Below are 19,488 nucleotides of genomic sequence, written 5' to 3' on the forward strand. Positions count from 1 at the left end.
TGTTAGACAAGTCCAATTCACCCCTGGTTGTTGCCACTACATAATATAAAAGGTTGCCCATTTTAAAACTAGACAAGGCACTAGGAAATGTCCAGTAGCGAGCAACACCTCAATGGCAAGAAGATGGATGGGTGGCCCTATAGGTCTTTTGAATCTTAAGCTTTCATGAGTCCATGTAGACGGCTTAGATAGAAATATGCTATGCATTTCTGTAGAACCTTTCAATCAAAGCATATGCCAGACTCTCTGGACACCCCCCTGCTCTGGCATCCACATCAGAGATGAACAAACAGGAAGGGAAAGGTTCTGCAGCTTAACCAGAGCCTACCATGTAGAGCAAATTATAGACACAACCACAAATGAAATCCCAGAGTCCAGACTGCCAGTCCTTTGCTCTAACCGCCCATCCTCCATGAACCCCAAGAGCTAGGCGTTACGAAGGAAAAGTTCTGCGGGCCTGGCAGAGAAAGTTGCCATAATGTCTTATCCATGCAGAGATACACAGTACTATTTGCTGCATGCCCTTTGGGGAGATTCCAAAAGTGAAGCTCACACTCTAGGATTGCTTATGCTGTGTGGTGATATTGGGCAAGAGCACCTGTGATTAGTTCCTGCCCTGCTGGTTCAGCAACAGTCAGGGATGATAGCCCCACTGGTATAACACTCTGGGCTGGAGTACAGCCTGTTCTTACCTTTCTTTTGAAATTCAGCCTTTTATGAGCAGGCACTGTCACTTCTGTCCTTCCGCTGTACTGTGCCCCACTTGCAGCAGAGAGAAAGAGAGAATTTCAGCTGTGGGGCAAGTCACTGGGTTGGGACTCACCAGCAGTTCTTCTTTTCTCAGGGTTACTGTTTTGCTCCAGCCATACATGGACACAGAGGAGCCATCTTCACTGCTGATCAAAACTGGGTAAAGTGGAACCAGTTCTAGCAATGCTTCTGGTGCAGACACAACATAGGGAGTTTTAGAAGCTGTTGGGCTGGGCTTATTGCTGTGCAAAGAGCAGAGGAGAGAAAGGAACACTTTGCAGCATACACCCTGGGTGAGCTGCTAGAGCAGTGTGGCAGCTCTACCAGGAGAGCCTACCCATGGTACATTTTGTTATCAGGATCCTTTGGGTGAAGCGATTCAGAAATAAACAGAGTTGAAGAATCTTTTAAACCAAAAGGCTCATTCAGGCTAGAAGGCCTGAACTGAGTCTCTCAGGTAGCAACTTCACCTCATTACTACAACCCATTCCGCCTGTTTCTGGTCAGCCACACAGCCTAGCAGTGAATAACTCCTTGTCCGCCAGTGCTGGGGCTGGCCTCTGTACCCTAAGATATCTCGGAACGCACCACTGCAGATCATCAAATAGGCTTTCCATCAGCCCACAAGCTGGTGTTTTTGCATAGGAAAACTTTAAAAAGACTAATGTCTCCTTATCAATTTAGGTCCCCAATCCTTCAGAACTGAAACAGGGGAATTACTTAATGCAGCTGAAGACAATGGGACATGCATAATTTTATACAGGTCAGCAGATATTTAAGGGTTACAGGATTGTCTGGAAGCTATGTTCTTTATCCCCCCAAGCAGGATAAGCAGCAAAGATTGCTGACTCAGCCTTAGGATTGGTGTTACAGAAGATTTTCACTAGCTTTGCATTTCTCTCTAAGACATCATGATTTCTCAGCACAAATAAATCCATATTCATTGTAACTGAAAAATGCACACAGAAGACCTCTGCTCTCTGGAATAAAATGTACATTTGGATAATGAAACATGATGATCTACACATTTCTCATGCGGATCAGGACAGCTTGGTCTTGGGGACAGGACTGGGAATCAGGAGCCCTGGATTCTATTTCTGGCTCTATCACTGACCTGCTGGGTGACTCTTGGGCAAGTCATTGCATTTCTCTGTGCCTCAGTTTCCCCTCCAACCCTTTATCTGTCTTGCTTGTTTAGAACATAAACTCTTTGAGGCCAGGACTGTTTCCAATTATTATATAGGGCCCAGCGTGATGGGGTCCTGATCTCAGCTGGAGCCTCTGGGCAGTGCCATATTACAAATAATAATAATGGAAAAGACTACCTTTATGGAGCTTGAAATTAATCCTTAACAAAACACACACAGGTGCAATTACATCTGATTCCAATCTAAAGCCCCAGTCCTGCAAGTCAAAGGGGTGCCCCTGTGGATCAGCTTGCAGCATCCAGACCTAAGACATTTAGCAAGGAATAATATGTGCATTGTAGACAGCAGATAATCAACCATTAAGCGGGTGTGAGAGTTTAATTGGAGGGGAGGAGAGGATTTTTTGAACATATGATAGATGTTTTTCACTGGCTCCAAATCCATTTGCTGAAAGAAAGAGAGAGAGAGAGTGCACAAGCAACCAAAGAATAAGAAACATCTTTTACTTATGCTATTTCTACTGGAAAGCAACATCTTAGAGGAAGCACATTCTTTTCTTTGTCCAGGCAGTTAACTGAGCCAGACACAGTTGCCAATGGAACAAACAGTCCATTGTTTCAAGAATACAACAGAAAAGCTGGGTTCAATTCTTGTCTCTTTTTACTGACAGTATTTACAGATCTGTTTGTAAAAAAGAAAAACAAAACTTAAAATCAATAGTTTTTGTATTTTTACATGACTTTAGTGCTAGTGAAAAGGGCCTAATTAACAGAACTTGAAATAGAAATTGAAATCCTTTTCGTTAAGCATAGTATTAGTCAGGCACAAAGCAGCCTGTCCCCACATCCCAGGCACCTATGAGTCTGTCTTGACAAGAAATGGTAATAACCTTTAGTAGCGAGAGGTCATATCAGTTTTCCAGGCCTATTAATCCTCAGCCCCAATGCTGAAGCTGCCAAGAATGGAGTCTGTTAATGACAGTGGTGATAGTGTGTCCCATACTCATTGTACATGGGCTACCAATACATGGATCATACAGCAATGTCTTTGGTCAACCACCAGCCTGGTCTCCATTGGAATCCATGACATAGAGATGAAAGCCACTGAGCCATCCAGTCCCCTTTCCTCAGTTTAATTTCTTTTCCCTTTACACATATCTGCTCCCCAATCCCGAAAGGCTGTGCCCAGGGCAGGGCTGTAGCAGCTATAATAATACTGGTCCCACTGATAGAGACCTCCACCTGCAGGTAGCCAAACTGTGGCCTGTCCAGTCAGGAGATCAGGAACCACAAAGGCTACAGGCAGCAAATATTCAAGGAGACTGCTCCATCCTACAAAGTGAATCTGGACATAAGTAGGTCTGTTGGACTTCACCCTTTAATGAATGATGTGTGACTCCTGACCCACACAGAATGGGCTTGGCTTAAACAACTTTTTCCAAGAGAACAATCTCAAACTCAAAAAACTTCAGTGTTGCTGATTGGCCTTTTCTTTGTTTTTAAGAGTCAATATCTTTCCCATATATATATGGGAAAGATATTGACTCATATATATATTACTAGGGAAGGCCAAACATCTGTTAGCAGGACTGAGGTTTCTTTCCTGTATGACAATTTTTTGGATTCTTTTAGGAATGCTTTGGTATCTACATATTTCCAAGGCCTCATGGTGGGTAACAATGCCAACTCCTTCCACATGGCTTGACAGTACTGTTGCAAGCACTCAAAGTGGGGTGAGTTGTCTAAAACACAGTGTCATATGCTCTTGTGTACACACACACACACACACACACACACACACACACCTCCCTTCACCTTTAACTAGTGCCTCCAGTCTTTGGGAGCCAGAAACCAGAGGATTCACTACAAAACAACTACACATATGCTGGTGGGGGGGAAGAGAGAGATAGTAGTTCAACTCCAAGTCTATTCGCATCTCAATACCAGACTCCACCTGGAAAGCTTTACATGCAAGTTCCACAAGAGCATTAAACATTGAGAGGATATAAAGCACAAGAAGGGGCATTAACTTACTAATGTTGCTGAGAGAGGAAAAGGCTACACTTAAATACAAAGATGAGGCTAAACCAAACTATCACAGCAAAAGACATTACAACTTTGGAAGTGATGGTAGTCAGAACCCAGATCCCTATATTGTAATGGGCCCAAGTCCCTGCTGGAATTTGAGTTGTATGTAATCTGGATCCAGGATTTTCTGGCTTAAGCCCATATCTCATTAGAAGCAATTCAGTTGATCTAAGACACTTCTTATTTTTTACATATAACAATGAGAGCACAGAACCAGAGTAGTGGTAAATGGGTAGGACTTGCAGTTTTGGGGTATTCAATTTTGTAGTTCAGAGGATGGTAAAGGGAGGCCATTTCCCCACTTTTTGGAAGTATCTCTCACGCAGAGAGCCCCTGATTCTCCACTGGGAGGCCTGGAAGCTAGGTTAATGGCATGTGTCTTTAACAAGAGGCAGTAAAATGCTCCATAGACTCATGAAGGATTAAACCACCTCCCTGCTCCCTTCCCTTCCAAGTAAAATCAGTATCAAGCCAATTTCTTACAAAGCGGACATAGCTCTGAATTTCCAAATATCTTCCCCATCCCTTGCTTGAATGATTTGACTGCTGATCACATCCCATTCTCTTCTGCTAAAGGAAGAGCAAAGAACCCCAGCCTAGTCCTGTATTAACCCCTAGCGGCTCCTTGCTAGGATAGGTCAACACTCTACAGCACTGTGCTACCTTAGCTCTGGGGTTTAGTGTGCTTTAGAGTGGGACTTTGGAGTTCTTCAGCTAAAAAAGGATTACATTTTCCCAACCATCCAAGGGATAATCTCTCCCTTACCCCCTGCTCCTGTCTCTTCTCCCCCAGCCCCCTTCAAATCATGATCATAAGGCAGTCACCCTGGCACATTTCACAGTTCAGTGTCAGCAACAATGTGCTGCCTGGCTGAATGTCCATTTTTTGAGGATGCCTGTCCAGTCCCATTCTTCTGAGCCCCTCTGTTGAGATTTGGCTTCTCCTGCCGCTCGGACTGCTCTTGGGAGGCCACGGTGATCCCTGCATTTCCCTGGCTACCGTTTTCAGTGTAATAGAGGTCTTCATCCTAAATGGGTACATAGATAGCAAATGCAGAGTTAGCAAAAGGAAAGGATGGACAGCAACCAGCTTAGATGCCAAGCAGGAGCTGCAAGGCTGTGAATAAGTGCATGACGCATAATAGCAGCAAGCAGGGATACCAGCTTCTGTCAACAGGAAGGAGGTAGGATACAGGCCTGAACTGTGGTATTGCAGTACTGTACTAAGGGTTAGGCCCAGTCAGGGAGTTATTTCTTCTCAATGATCTAAAAAGCAAAACACCTTGGTTTTTGTGCTGTTCAGAAAAACAGGACTAGACTCTGTCTTCCTTGGGAGTTTGCACACCCAGCCCTGGTTTCTCCAGCTCTATTTTCCACATGGGTCAGGTAGGAAACATTTGGCATATATCCTTTCCTATCTTCATCATGCAACTCAGATAAGCAGCTTTCAGTAATGACACAGTAGGGGCTTAAGCTACACATTCAACAACTTAAATTTGGATACCTGTGGTGGTCTACACACACACGTTGTTATTATTACCCAACTAATCAAGTGCATTAAGAAGCAAAAGGTACGAGATAGCATTGTAGACCAGACTAGATGGACACTACTCTTGTTCTGCTGTGACAGGTCTGAAAGCCTTAAGTGCAGCAGATCTGACAGTAAGGCCAACAAGAGCCAGGGGCATGGAGCTGTAGGTGAAGTACACTTGCCAATAGAGTGTATCAGGAAAGAGATGCAGGCTGACAGAGTTTGAGGCCTTCTAGTTGCCCACAAAGCCATGTACAGCATAGGCGGCAGGAGGGCAAACTTCTCACCCACACAGTCCCCTCCCAATATGCCTCAGTCCTGCCCTGGAATGGACATCTCTTACACATAAGTGAAGTTCAGGATCTATGGCCCAGGGGCGGCACCAGGTCCCAGCACGCCAAGCACATGCTTGGGGCAGCATACCGCGGGGGACGCTCTGCCAATCGCCGGGAGGGCGGCAGGCGGCTCAGGTAGACCTGCTGTAGGCATGCCTGCGGAGGGTCTGCTGGTCCCGCGGCTCCTAGTGACCAGCAGAGCGCCCTCCGTGGCATGCCGCGCTGCTTGGGGCGGTGAAATGTCTAGAGCCGCCCCTGCTATGGCCCAATTTACTTTTTGGCTTCTTTGCTGAAACTGTCAACTGTGGTGATGGTGGTGTTTGCGATGGAGACACCTGTCCACTGAAAACTGGATTAAGATCACCAGGCTTAATTAACATATAGAACATCAAATCACCATTAGATACCATTGACTTTCAATCACTGCCAAGCTGGGCCAGGAGGTTGGATCCATTGCCCTAAAGGTGACAAGCTCTGTATCGCATTACCAAGCCCCTGGCTATATCATCCACTACACATGCACTGTCATTTGCATTAATGCATTTGGCAGGATCCATCCCAGAATACTGAATTCTATTAGTCTCCCATTGTATAAATGCACATGTGCAACTAGATGAACACGATCTGACTGCACTTCATAAAAAGATTAAAGTCTCCATAAATCAGTGATAAAGAAGGAACTCCCGGAAATCAGCAAAATCTGTAAGAGGAAAAATATAGATAGAAAATATTTTCTTTCTTTCTTGATATTCTTTATTATCCCCATTTGTTAAATGGGGGAAACAACCTTTATTACAGCATAGATACAAGTCAGATGTAGAGTTTGATTTTTAAATGTAATGATTGACGAAAGGTATTTCATTTTCAATGGCAAATTCACAAGCTTTCAGAGTCTCTGCAGGAGTCTTCCCAGATGAGTTCTTACTGCCAGGCAAAAAGAATTGTTAGACCTGGAAGTGATAGGGAGCAAAGGGTAGTTATCCCCAAATGAACAGTGACAGAATATTTAATATTAGAGAGGAAAAAAGATTTCCTTTCACTCTTCATGATCTGAGCTCTAGCAGAACTGTTTATGCCTCTCTTATCTCCAACTCCCCATTCACCACTCTCAGGCTGGATTAGTCACAGACCCACCAAGTTTTCAGTTTCCCTGTGGGCCTGCCTGTAGTGGCACTCAAAGCAACAAGCCATCTTGTTGCACCTACTGATACATTCATAAGCTATAGGCAACTTGTACAGAGCATAAGCTGAGCCTCTCTCTCCCCCTAAACAGAGATTGTTAGTGGCACTTAGAGGTCTTTGGCAGTGGGTCACTCCCTTAGAGAGCTTGTGACTCTGTTGCATTCCCTCCTCCGCATTCCTCCTGTATTTTGGTTTCTTTCTACTTGTTGTTTTGCCAGCTATAAGCACTAACCAGCCTCTCTCCCCTGGGGCTCCAACTCCGTCGTTTCATAAGGAAGTATCCAGCCAAACTCAGAAACGCCAGCAAGAGACCAGATGTGACCAAGGCAATCAGCGTGTTCCGGGGAATGTTCTGGTGGCGTCCAATACTCTCCAGTTTATGGGATTTTATTCCAATCTGGAAATATACCAAACAGAGCCAAGAGTCTCATAAACAGGAAACTCATGCATGCACAACGTCTGCTGAGAGCACTCCATATTTTAAAGACAACTTTGTCTTCCACCCAAGATCTTTTTATATTTATCTATCTATCTACACACACACTCACAGGGCTTGACCCATCTCCCAAGGAAACCAGTGGAAAGACACTCATCAGATTCAGTGGGAGTTGAATCAGAGCTTTAGAGCCAGGCTGACAGCCCCCAAGCCCAAGATTCTCCCTCCCCAGATCAGCTACAGCACAGGCCAAAGCAGTGCAAGCTTTTCCCACACTGCCCCACCACTGTGCCTTACCCCTGACCTGCAGGCACCAACTGCAGGGGTAAGAAATCCATTGGGCGTTCAGTCCTTGGCCCCTCTGGTGAGAAGCAATGCAGAAGCACACAGTTTTGTATAATTATTATTCTTTCCATCTCCTGGGCCCTGGGTTGTGCACTCTGCTGAGCCTACACACCCAGGATTGAAGGAGGTTTGAGCAGTAGCCTACTACTCAATCCTCAATCCTTAAGGGGGCCATTTACGGATCTGGTGCAAAAATGTGACCCCCTGAGGTCCTTTCCAACCCTGACATTCTATGACCTTACAGCTCACTTGCATTCTAAGCATCCTCCTCAGTTCCCCATGTTTAGCTCCCCTAAAAGGAGTTTTTGCCCACCGTTAGAACGTTATGTCCTTGAGACATAGAGCACAGATGCAATAACTTAGTTCATGTTTAGCTGCTGGGTGCCATTTTTTACAGGCACCTGGAGTTCAGCTTTACAAGGTATTGCAACTTCAATGGTGTATAGGGAAGATTAATGTCAGTATGGCACTTTGAAGAGTTATTATTGGGACCCAGGTCCTTTTAAAAAAATACTACAGTACATTACAGTCATCATCCAAAGCACTGCAACATACAGTAGTGATACTGGAGGACTCTGTAGTAATGGTTGTAGAATGCTATAGTGAGCGTGTGCATATACACACACACACACAAACACACACACCCTGAATTTTCAGAAGTGACAAGTGATTTTGGGTGCCCAACATGAGACACATTACAAGGCCTTGATCTTCAGAGGTTGGGTGCACAACTGTTTCTAAAAAGTAGGCTCCTATAAAGAGTCTCAGGTTAGACACCCAAAAATCACTAATTACTTTTGAATATTTAGCTCCCTTCCCCCCCCCCCTTTTTTTAAAGGGATATACTGGCAATGGGTACTTCATACGTATTTTGAAGTAAATAAAGTAATAAGAGATTCTGCTACTGGGCTCAGAAAACACTTGATAGTGACTTCAGAAAGTTCATGGTCTTCCCAGAGGGAAAAGTGCTGAAGCGATTGTGGTTCCAGGATCCCCAAACAGATGAGGCTTCTGGGTAGGTCTGCAAAGCCTCAGGAATTCCCTGTCAGAAGATTTCTACAGCATGAGTGTAGGGCTGCCATTTGTTCTGGTTTTCCCAGGATCATCCCTTTTTTGAGGTAGCTGTCCCAGGAAATCTGTAAGGGTGCTCAGTATGTACTGTCAGCTGTCCAATTTTATGGGGTCAGGATCATCCCAGAAATGTCCTGTTTTATGTACTTCAGAGATGGCAACCCTAGATGACTGGCTCATTCAACATTTTTAGCCCCTTTTGTACCAAACTGTGTGTTGCAATAGAATATGGCAGCATTCTTTGAAGTGCTGCCTTGTTAGTATCGGAGAACCTACAAGGCACCATCGGGAGTATATTATTCCTCACGTACCAGGGACATGAATCAGTGCTTAGATCAAAATATGTTTAGAGCACATAAACAATTTGATTAGTACAGACAGAGAAAGATCCCCTGTTTCTCCCCAAAACAGATACAGCCTAGTAAGCCTCCTCTACACATTGACTGACCTCTGACCACTTCTAGGGAACAAAGGAGTTTGATCGCTATAGCCTTTTGGTGTCTGTGTCCTGTGACAGCCAGCCAGGATGTCCATTACAGTGGTGTGGTGCTGTGAATACCTATGCACTGGTATCTGGACTGAAACCATCTTATTTACAGATGGTCACCAAATGCCCCTGAGATAGTGACAGTTTTCAGTTACCACCAATCTGGGCTGGATTTAAACTATCAGTAAAAGACTACTTTATCCCAGCCTACAAAGCCATCCAGTCTCCCATGCTTAACTAGTTTAAAGCATTTACCTTAATTAGATCAGACTTCCGATCTCGGAGGACCTTTTCTATTGCATCTGCATCTGCAGTTTTCAAAACAGAAAGGTCGTGACACAAATGCCAACAAGTTCAATACCTGCAGTTTACATCAGTATTGAAGAGACGAAGGAGAAGCTGTGAACCCCCCATTCATTCTGCAGGAAATGCTGTGTCTCAATATAAGCCAAATAAATCTCTAGTTACTTAAACTCACTTAACAGAGAAAGGAAAACAACAGTTACAGAGCTGATATGTTCTCTGAGAATTCTGCTTTCTAGTCTGTGCTTTAGTGTTAGTTTTTCTAGCACGTGTTCAGATACCCCAGCTCTACCTCCACAAACAAGTCATATATCCCCACTGTCCACCAACAGTTAACCTCCCTCTTTCCCACATAAGTCCCCACTTTCCTTCCTATCCCCCATACACAGATACAGTGGTCACAACAAAATCCAGAGACATTAGCTCCACTAACCTTTAATGCCAGCCTGAATGAGCAGAATGCAGGAGGGATCCACCTCAGATTTGGCGAGTTCAATGGCGCATTGGGGAGAAGAGAAGCGATTGTAGGACGGGGTTGTGTCACAAATCACCATACTTAAATTTGCTCCCTTTGTCTTTAGAAAATTATTCTGCAAAATTCCCAGAAAGAAAGAGTTATTAAAAGAAACCAGGCAAACCTACAAATGATCTCTCTCAATGATATCTAAAATATATCACTAGCTTGTGTTATTGTTATATTGTTATATTGTTATAATTCTATCATTTATATGGCAATAGTGCGTAAGGCCTTCTTACCAAAGCTGGACCCCATTGTGCTAGGCATTGTACAAACATATAGCCAACAACAGTTTAACATCAGCTCAAACTGAGAAGTAGTCTAATCCAACAGACTGAGCAATGGACTGGGAGCCAGGGACCACAAACACCAATTCTTCCTTTTCCACTAATTTATGTGACCTTGGGTGAGAAATTTCACTTCTCTGTGCCTGTTTTCCCATCCGTCAAATGGGAATTTTGATACTTACTCACCTCACAGAACAATTTTATGTTTGTAAAACAAATGCTGAATATTAACAAAATTTTAAAATTTTAGTTTTACCAAGCCTAAATTTGGGGTCTAAGGTGCTCAAGTGTGTCTCTTTAAATCTCAGAATGGGAAAGAAGCCAAGGGAGCCTTTATTGTTTTGAAATTGCAGTCACTGTTTGTCCCATTGTCATCAACTAGGAGAAGAGGGAAATAACAAAGAAACATTGGCCTTCCTGTTTAGGAAATGCATTTAGTATTTCTGATGGGTTGTTGATCAAAGACTCAGCGAAGAATAAAATCTTCTCACTTGGAGCATTAAAACGACCCCTCTACTTAAAAACAATAGTGACTCTTGGGTGGAGGAAGGGAAGAGTGGATTGTAGCTTTTTCCTTCTCTTGGCCAACTTGTACACCAGGATGGACCTTCTCCTAAAACCTGTGTACACACATACTCTGGATGGAGATCAGGGCTGGACTTTGCTAAAATAGGGTCACCATTTCTTAAAATACTTTTATCATGGAGAGGGCTGGACAGCTCAGAGTGGCTGCTTAGCACTTTCTAAAATCAGGCTTCTCTAATGTGTGTCACGTTGGGGACCCAAAAAATAGAGGCACCAAAATCACTAGCCCAGTGGTTCTGAAACATTTTCCGTGCATGGCCCTATTTTTAGCTATATTGCTTCCCATGACCCCAAACAGCATGGAGGATGCCATTTAAAAATGGTGTCTTCCATGCAGTGTGACCTTGCATGCACCAGAGACGGATTATGATTTTGTTAAGCCCTGGGCCAGAGCAAGTGACCCCTCCTTCCACCTGCAGTCCCTCCAACCCCTCTATCCCGTGACTCCTGCTAGGGAAATGGGGTTAGGGCATGGGGGGCTTGCTCTCCCCCGCTTCCTGCAGCAGTCCTTCCAGGAAGCAGAGTTGGGGCATGGTGGGTTGCCCTGCTCTGCCTGCCCTGCAACCCCGCTCCCTGGCAGAAGCACAGGCAGGCAGAGCAGGGCAAGCCCCTGAACCCCAACCCTGCTCCCCAGCAGGAGTGTTGGCCAGCCGGAGTGGATCCAGACGTGAGGGTGCCCATTTTTCTGGGGGCCTCCCAATTGGGCAGGGCTCCTAGGCACAGGTCCCATTGGCCCAGTGGCTAATCCACCACTGGCATGCACATACGTGTGCAAGGTGATGCTGCATGGAAAGCACAATTTGGTAGAGCGAAATAGCCTCCTCCATGCAGTGTGCCCCTGCACGTAGGTACATGTGATGTCATACTATGTGGAGGACGCCATTTTGTAAAATGTACACTTTGAATTTGCCGCAATCACATTTACTGATGGAGCAACCCCACTTGGGGTTGCAACCCACGGTTTGGAAACTATTGCACTAGTCACTTTTAAAAAACATTGGCCTAGCTAAGCACCAAACAATACAAAACCTCCCAGTCACACCAATAAAACCGTTTGTTGTGAAAACTGAAGGTTTAAAACAACCAGTTAGTACTATTTCCATACAGTTTGTTTTGGGGTTGGAGGACAAACCTGTGTATTTTCTTTTGTCTACTGTGGAAAGAATGCTTGAGAGTGTTAGTTTCCTTTGCGTTTAACAGAGACAGACACCAGATTATTGCATACGTGCCTTGGGAAAGGCCAGCAGGAAAAAGGAGAAACGACTCAGAGCCCTCTATCTACTCTCCTCTCAGACAGTTATCTGGTTCCCAGGTTCAGAAGCTAACCTAGCTTGGAGGCCAAATAGTATTTTCCATGCAATGATTAGTTAAGGTGGAGGCATGAGGAGAGCCCTGCCATGGGATAAGGGTTTGAAAAAGCCATTGTTAAAACTTGTGTGGTTTAAAGCATTTCATATTTGGGGATTCCAAGTGTACGAGCAGTCAGATGTGACTTGCTAGAGTAGCTGGAATCCAAGGGCAGAGGACATGTGTCAAACATATTAAATGATTTGCCCAAGGTCACATGAGAAGTCAGTAGCAGATGCAGGAATTGAACACTGAGTCCCAGTCCAGGTGCCTTAACTTCAATACCATGCTTTAAAAATTATTATTTTATTTTTAGTTTTTTAGACTTTCCAGCATTTCATTCATTCCCAAGGGTGAGCACAATTAACAGGACTCATTTACTAACTTACCTTTAACTAAATACACCCAATTTCTTGGACAGTGAATGTCAATCAGAATATAGAAATATATAAAACCTCACATCTGACAATGCTGTCTGTTTACTGCCCACTAGATGGCATCTGTGTTTATGGTAACTCAATCCCATAGGGGTTTCAACATGAATTGTTGCTAAAATACTTTCAGCTTGAATGTAAACAGGCAGAAATGCCAGTTATTAGGTAATTTACAAGGAAAAGTCAATAGGGTAAGAATCTCTCTCTCCTCCCCCTCCCCAAGTGTGGCTGGCTAATGGAGGTAAAGTTAATCATTGTAATTTCACACCAGACGACAGTCCCACAAGATTCTTCACCATCTAGCATTTGTCTCAGGTCTTCACTTGCTGCACAGCGAGTTTATTCCCCTCCAACTGCACTTTAGCTGATCCTTCCCCATTAATCTCATCTTAGTTTTACAAATACATCATTGCGCTAACAGTTTCCAGCTGGATCAGTTCAAACAGACCTGGGATACCCTTCAAAACCATTGAAAAGGGCAGTGAGGCCCAGATTCCACCGTACCCTCCTCGTCTGACCCAATTTCCTCTTCATGCCAGCCGGCAGTAAGGGAAGAGGAGGATGGTGAGGTGGAGGAGATAATGTGTGCAGGACTGGTATATGTATGTGTGTTTGTGAATGGTGGATTCCTGTTAAACAGGAGGAGACAAAAGAAGTTGAGGTGGCCCCAGGTTGCTCTATGATGGAGGAGGATATGACTGAATTCCTCCTGGTGACTCTTGTTGTCTCTGCTGTGCTCAGTCAGCAGCAAGCAGTTAGCATTCTCCACGCCATGGAAATGGAGCGCAAGCCATAAATACCACACTAACACTCCAGGCACCATCAGCTTTGCTGGCCCTTTGTGGCTGTAAGATTGACATGATGGTAAGAACTTGCCCCCAAGACCTCACACTGTTCCCACACGGCTTTAAAACAAGTGGCCATTCAGACTACCTGCATAGATGCTACTTACACATGTGTCGGGCTCACTGAGATGCAAGCAGATCACTCTGGGATTCTTCACATGTTTAATATTCTTGCAAGTAAAGTTGTAGTAGGGCTAGAAAGTAAAACAAAATACTGCTGCATTTGTAAATTGCATAGGTACAGAGAGACAAGTCAGGACACATGGCTACATCCCTCAGGCAAGTCTTTGAAGCTCCTAGATAACAGACATCTTTCTATTTCTATATTCGGAATGGTTGGGATTATGACCCCCAAACCCTATTTTATCATGGAGTTTTCCAGGCCACCTCCTGCAGTTAGACTGCAGAAGATGGAGTGGGCAGGCAGTCTCTACAGAGCTGTTCTCGATATGACCTGCATGTATCCAGGTTCCCTGCATCCTGTTCCCTAGGTGCAGCATAACTGTACCAGCTCTGCTGTCTGGAGCCTTTACTTTGAGTCAGCCTATTATGATTCACATCCTTAGGCTGAGGTTGCTTGCTCTGCTCCCCAGCTGGTTGCTAGTCCTTAAAAACTCTGCAGAGAAAGGTTCCAACCCCACCTCATTGGCAATTCTAGCCCTGTAACATCTATTGCCAAAATAGCCCTATTGAACCTATCCCCTGTAGCCTGCTTGTCTTAAGTTGAAAAGCATCATTGTGGTAATAAACATGCCCTCTGAAAAGCTGTTTTAATGGCAAATCGCACTGTATCAGGAAGGCAGGACAGAGCAAGCGGGAACAGACTGAACTGCAGCAGGGAAGATGTAGCCAAAGGACATGAGATCACCATGGCTGGAGATACTCCAGACTAGGCTAGAAATCCATCTGTTGGGGATGGTTTGAGGAGAGTGAGAACAATTCTGCAGCAATGTCAGAGGCATCCCACTAAAGGTTCCTTGCAGCCCAAAGAAATCTATGCTATGCACTGCCCTACAAGTCATTCCACTAGAAATGTGTTTGTATCAGTTGCTGAATCCCTTATAACACACTCGTCAATCCGAGAAGTGTGCTTTGTTTAGATGATGTGCTATATCCAGGCATTCTGGCAAGGGGTCCCATGAAAGACAGTGCCAACCAGTAACCCCTGGCAATTCTGTAATGCCTTCAGGGGATCTCAGAACCATTAATGAATATAGCCTCAGAGCACCCCAGGAATAGGGCAGTCTCATTATCCCCATTTCACAGAGAGGGGGAAAATGACCTGTCCAGGGTCACAAAGGGAGTTTTTGGGAGGGCTGGGAACAGAATCAAAGTCTCCTAACTCCCAGTCCTGTGCTCCAGCTACAAGGCTTTCCCATATGTGTTCAGCACTGGATCTGGTTTAACACAGCATGGTACGAACAGACCACAGCTTCTGAAGAAAGTCTTCAGGAACAACATGCTCACCATGGCTCATCAAATGCATAGTCAAGCACTTCCTCCTACCTCCATGGAGCTACTACGCAGGGGTCCTGTGATAGCTGGGTGGGAAGTTTGCTCTGTGAGGACAGTAATAGTGGCTGTTGAAACCATTTCCAAAGTCGTGGCTTGTGCTGTCGTGCTGAAAAGAGCATGTGATGTGTTCAGCTGCAAATCGGGAGATGTTTTCACTAACACTGACTGGTCTGACACATCCGTGTGTGTTTGGGTGGGTCCTGTGTAAGTTACAGGGCTGATGTCTTCAGTCACTTTGCTCATTTCAGTAGTACTTGCTTTTCCTACATAGAAAAAAATAAGAGTATGCTTATACAGGGCTGGCGCTACCATTTAGGCAGCCTAGGGCGCCAGAATAATTGGTGGGCACCGTTTTGCTGGAGGGGGCGGCAGGCGGCTCCGGTGGAGCTGCTGCAGTGGTGCCTGTGGAGGGTCCGGAGGTCCGCGACTCCGGTGGAGCTGCCGCAGTGGTGCCTGCGGACGGTCGGCTGCTCGTGTGGCTCCAGTGGAGCTGCTGCAGGCATCACTGTGGCAGCTCCACCGGAGCCACGGAGCACCGGACCCTCCACAGGCACCACTGCGGCAGCTCCACTGGAGCTGCGGGACCAGTGCACGGGGCGCCGAAATTGCCATTCACCTAGGGCGCTCAAACCCCTAGCGCCGGTCCTGTGCTTATAGCTTCTCGAATCAAAGTTTGTCATTGTAGTGATTGAACTGCAATACTGATTTGTCATAGCCATTGGCACTAAAATGTATTATCAGCTGTAGAAAACATGCACATTAGATTTGCTTCATAGTTACCTAATTGTTACATGCACTTATAAGCTGCTTACAGTAGGCTAATATTCTGGATGTATTCTACAACAGTGTAATGCTGCTATTGCCTGGCTTACCCCACAAAACTGACCTCCTGAGTGCCACCCCTGCCTTCTCATTGCACTCAGAGCCCTCAAACAAATAGATCTATTGATTAAAAAAAAAAAGAAAGAAAGAAAGATCCTTCAGCTTGAATCTCCTCAAGCCCCTGGCCTATAGCAGAAAGGCAGACATCTTACCTTTACAGATGCTGTATGCAGAACTCAGAAATGAACATCTGACCATTATATTTAGCCTGCCTTCAGTCCAAGATCTAGTGATCAGACTGCTTCTCCTAAGCAATCACTTTAAAGCAAAGATGGGTTCAAGCTGCAAGTCTTGGATCTAAAGAGCAGAGGTGAGTGGATTTGTGTCCACTATAAAGATAGGAGCTGGAAGCAGAGTCTGGAATAGTGAAGTATTTCAGGAGCCTGGGGACAAGTTGGGGTTCACATCTGTGGTTCCATACTGAACTCATTTCTAAAATATCATTTTGGTTTAACCATGAATTAAAAGCCCATTTCGATAAGACAGCCAGTTCTAAATCATCCTTTGGGTGCTTGCTTAAAGCAAGTTTCACATTCACATCTTGTAAATTCAATCACTAAAGCACATCAGCAAATAGAAATTGCAGAGAGCATGGAGAATAATTAGCAAGTTCAAATCAATTTCCCATACCTTCTGGTGTTGGTGACATATTTTTAGGCTCCAAGGAGACCATCGTTTCTGCGAGAGTGACAGTTGTCATTGCTGGTGTTACACTGGTGGTAGTAGCATTCATCACTGAAGGTGACATAGTGGCTGATGAGCTGTGGTTCTTTTCACCAGAAACTTTATTGTCTGGGGGAAAGGAGTATTAATTAAAGCTAAAAAGGACTATATGGCATCTGTGCTAAGAGAGGCAGACAGACAGGACTCAGATATTTCAGTCACATGCAACATGAGAGTCCCTTTCTGAAAGAAATAAGTATGATTTTTGCAATGTTTCTTTTGTTTGTTTGTTTTTACAAGAGGGTTGGATTCGGTTGCTTCTTCCCCTTTTCTGTTTGAAGGCTTCTGATCCTTAGGCTGCCCTCTTGGCACTGACTGTCCTTTTGACACTCGGATCTTGGGCAGCAGAGGAGGGAGGTTTAAGGCCCCCCTCGTCCCACACAGATACACAGTCCCCTAGCCTTCATGAAATGATGACAGACTCATAGACTTTAAGGCCAGAAGGGACCAACACGATCATCTAGTCTGATTCCCTGCACATCGCAGGCCACAGAACCTCGCCTACCTACTCCTGTTATAGATTCATAACCGCTGGCTGAGTTACTGAAGTCTTCAAATCATGGTTTAAAGATTTCATGTTACAGAGAATCCACTGTATACTCTTTGTTAAACCTGCAAGTGACCCACACCCCATGCTGCAGAGGAAGGCGAAAACCCCAAGGGTCTCTGCCAGTCTGACTCAGAGGAAAATTCCTTCCCAACTCCAAATATGGAAATCAGTTAGACGCTGATCATGTGGGCAAGACCCAGCAGACCGATATACCCGAGAAAGAATTCTCTGTAGTAACTCAGAGCCCTCCCAATCTAGTGTCCCATCACTGCCTATTGGAGATATTTGTTACTAGCAGTTGCAGATTGGCTAATTGCCGTTGTAGGCAGTCTCATCATACCATACATACTCTCCATTAATTTATCAAGATCAGTCTTGAAGCTAGTTAGGTTTTTTGTCGCACTTCTCCTCTTGGAAGGCTGTTCCAGAACTTCACTCCTCTGATGGTTACAAACCTTCATCTCATTTCAAGTCTAAATTTATTGATGGCCAGTTTATATCCCTAAACCATTCCCTTCCGCAACAGGATCACTGTACCAGGACTGTCCTGAAGATTGACCACCACTGAGTAGCCCCATGCCACCTTGAGGAAAAGGCAGAGCTCTCTCTGGTATCCTCTGTTAATTATTTGGCTTTGGAAAAGTTTATTATTTATTCTTTAAAGGGGAGAAAAGGGATTTTTAATAGCTCTTTTCACAAGCAGACAGTTCTTTTCCTTGCCAAAAAAGCTTAATGGCCTTATAATTCATATGGAAGAAATTCAGAGACCAGACAATCGAACTGGGGCATATCAAAGGCTCAAATGTTAATCTAGTGTCTGTTTGCAACTTTAAACAAGAATGGAGCAGCAACTGGACATGATGGTCCTGGTCCTACATTAAGCCCATGGGAATACAGGAGTCCAGCTGTACAGAGCCCAGTGCAGGATTGGATTGTTCACTAGCCTAAATTAATAGATTTGGGAGGAAAGATTCAGCATTTGAAAAAGACCACGTGTGTGCTATAGGAACAAGAAATGGAAATTTCAAATATATTCACATTATTGCAGGCACAAACTCCTTCAGGGCTTGATCCAAAGCCCAGTGAAGTCAACAGAAGCATTCCCATAGGCTTTGAATCAAGTCCCTGTTGACTAGAGATATTGCATCTCTTTGAGGTAAAATGGAACATTTAGAGAATCATCAAATATTCTAATTTAAAAGTTTGTATGTTTCCTAGTAATCAGATGATGTGAGATAATATCCCACCTTTGACTTTGCTTATGTGATATCTGAAGCAAGCCTTAAACATTATTGAAGACTTTTTTTTCTCCTGTTTTTCATGCTTTTTTTATTCCTCTCTGGAAACCTCTTTCTGTTTTCCACAAACTGGTTCAATACCTACTTCACATTCTATGTGTTTCTAGATTCTTGTAAAAAATACATCGATTGTCACATTAGTTTCTATCCAGTAGTGACTGAACTCTAAAACTTGCAAGATACATTATTTCACCATTATTCATTTTTTCAGAACTTAACAGAGATATTATTAAGTTCTTTATCAGCTGCTGAGCATTCTAGCCCTGATCCAGCAAAACACTTAAACTTGTGTTTAACTTTAAGCATGTATGTAAGTCCCATTGAAGTCATGCTTATGTACATGGTTAAAGTTGTTTTAAATGCTTACTGTTGTTTTAAATGGGAATATTTTCCTGAACTGGAGCCTTAGTGCTTTGCTGAGGTGGGCCCATAATACTCAGTCCCTGGGAGGATTGAGCCCTAAATCACTTTATGGGATTGATTACAGAAATGGGCTTAATCCATGCTGTTGTCAAGCTAAATATAAAGGAAATATTTTACAATCCAGATTAGGTGATAGACCATTTAAGAAAGAAAACTGACCCTTGTTTTGTAACTTCATTGGATGAAAATTGCCAACTGTTGATACTGGAAATTCTAAAATCTGAGTATAGGGTTATGTTAAGAAATATAATTTTGTTCGTGTGTGCGCACATGGGAGAAATATTGGAATGCCGAGGAGTTGCCAGCTACACAAGCAAAACACACGAGGAGGTAGATTCAAAAGACTGTGTTGAGATGTCTCTGGCAAATGTTTGGGAGCATTTCAGTCCTCCACGATTAATGCCTCA

The 19,488-nt window shown here is 44.2% G+C and overlaps 1 protein-coding gene across 4 annotated transcripts in view; it reads right to left on the minus strand.

Annotated features, from left to right (window-relative positions):
* Positions 1-2,380: 2,380 nt before the first annotated feature.
* CD34 (CD34 molecule) overlaps positions 2,381-19,488 on the minus strand; it is a 29,373-nt gene continuing 12,265 nt past the window's right edge. Inside the window, exons 2-9 of one of the 4 annotated variants that reach the window (XR_004000264.1) lie at positions 16,718-16,879; positions 15,197-15,468; positions 13,798-13,884; positions 10,109-10,265; positions 9,628-9,680; positions 7,266-7,430; positions 3,443-5,013; positions 2,381-3,410 (exon numbers count right to left, since the gene is read on the minus strand). Coding sequence is in view for 3 of the 4 variants with exons in the window: in XM_030561671.1 (XP_030417531.1) it covers positions 4,822-5,013; positions 7,266-7,430; positions 9,628-9,680; positions 10,109-10,265; positions 13,798-13,884; positions 15,197-15,468; positions 16,718-16,879 (1,088 nt within the window). In the remaining variant the exon portion in view is untranslated. Of the gene's footprint in view, positions 5,014-6,594; positions 6,802-7,265; positions 7,431-9,627; positions 9,681-10,108; positions 10,266-13,797; positions 13,885-15,196; positions 15,469-16,717; positions 16,880-19,488 lie in introns of those variants that run through there. The other 3 variants (XM_030561671.1, XM_030561673.1, XM_030561672.1) reach the window with 3 other exon arrangements.

Source organism: Gopherus evgoodei, chromosome 4 (assembly GCF_007399415.2).
Source record: "Gopherus evgoodei ecotype Sinaloan lineage chromosome 4, rGopEvg1_v1.p, whole genome shotgun sequence".
Taxonomy (NCBI): Eukaryota; Metazoa; Chordata; order Testudines; family Testudinidae; genus Gopherus; species Gopherus evgoodei.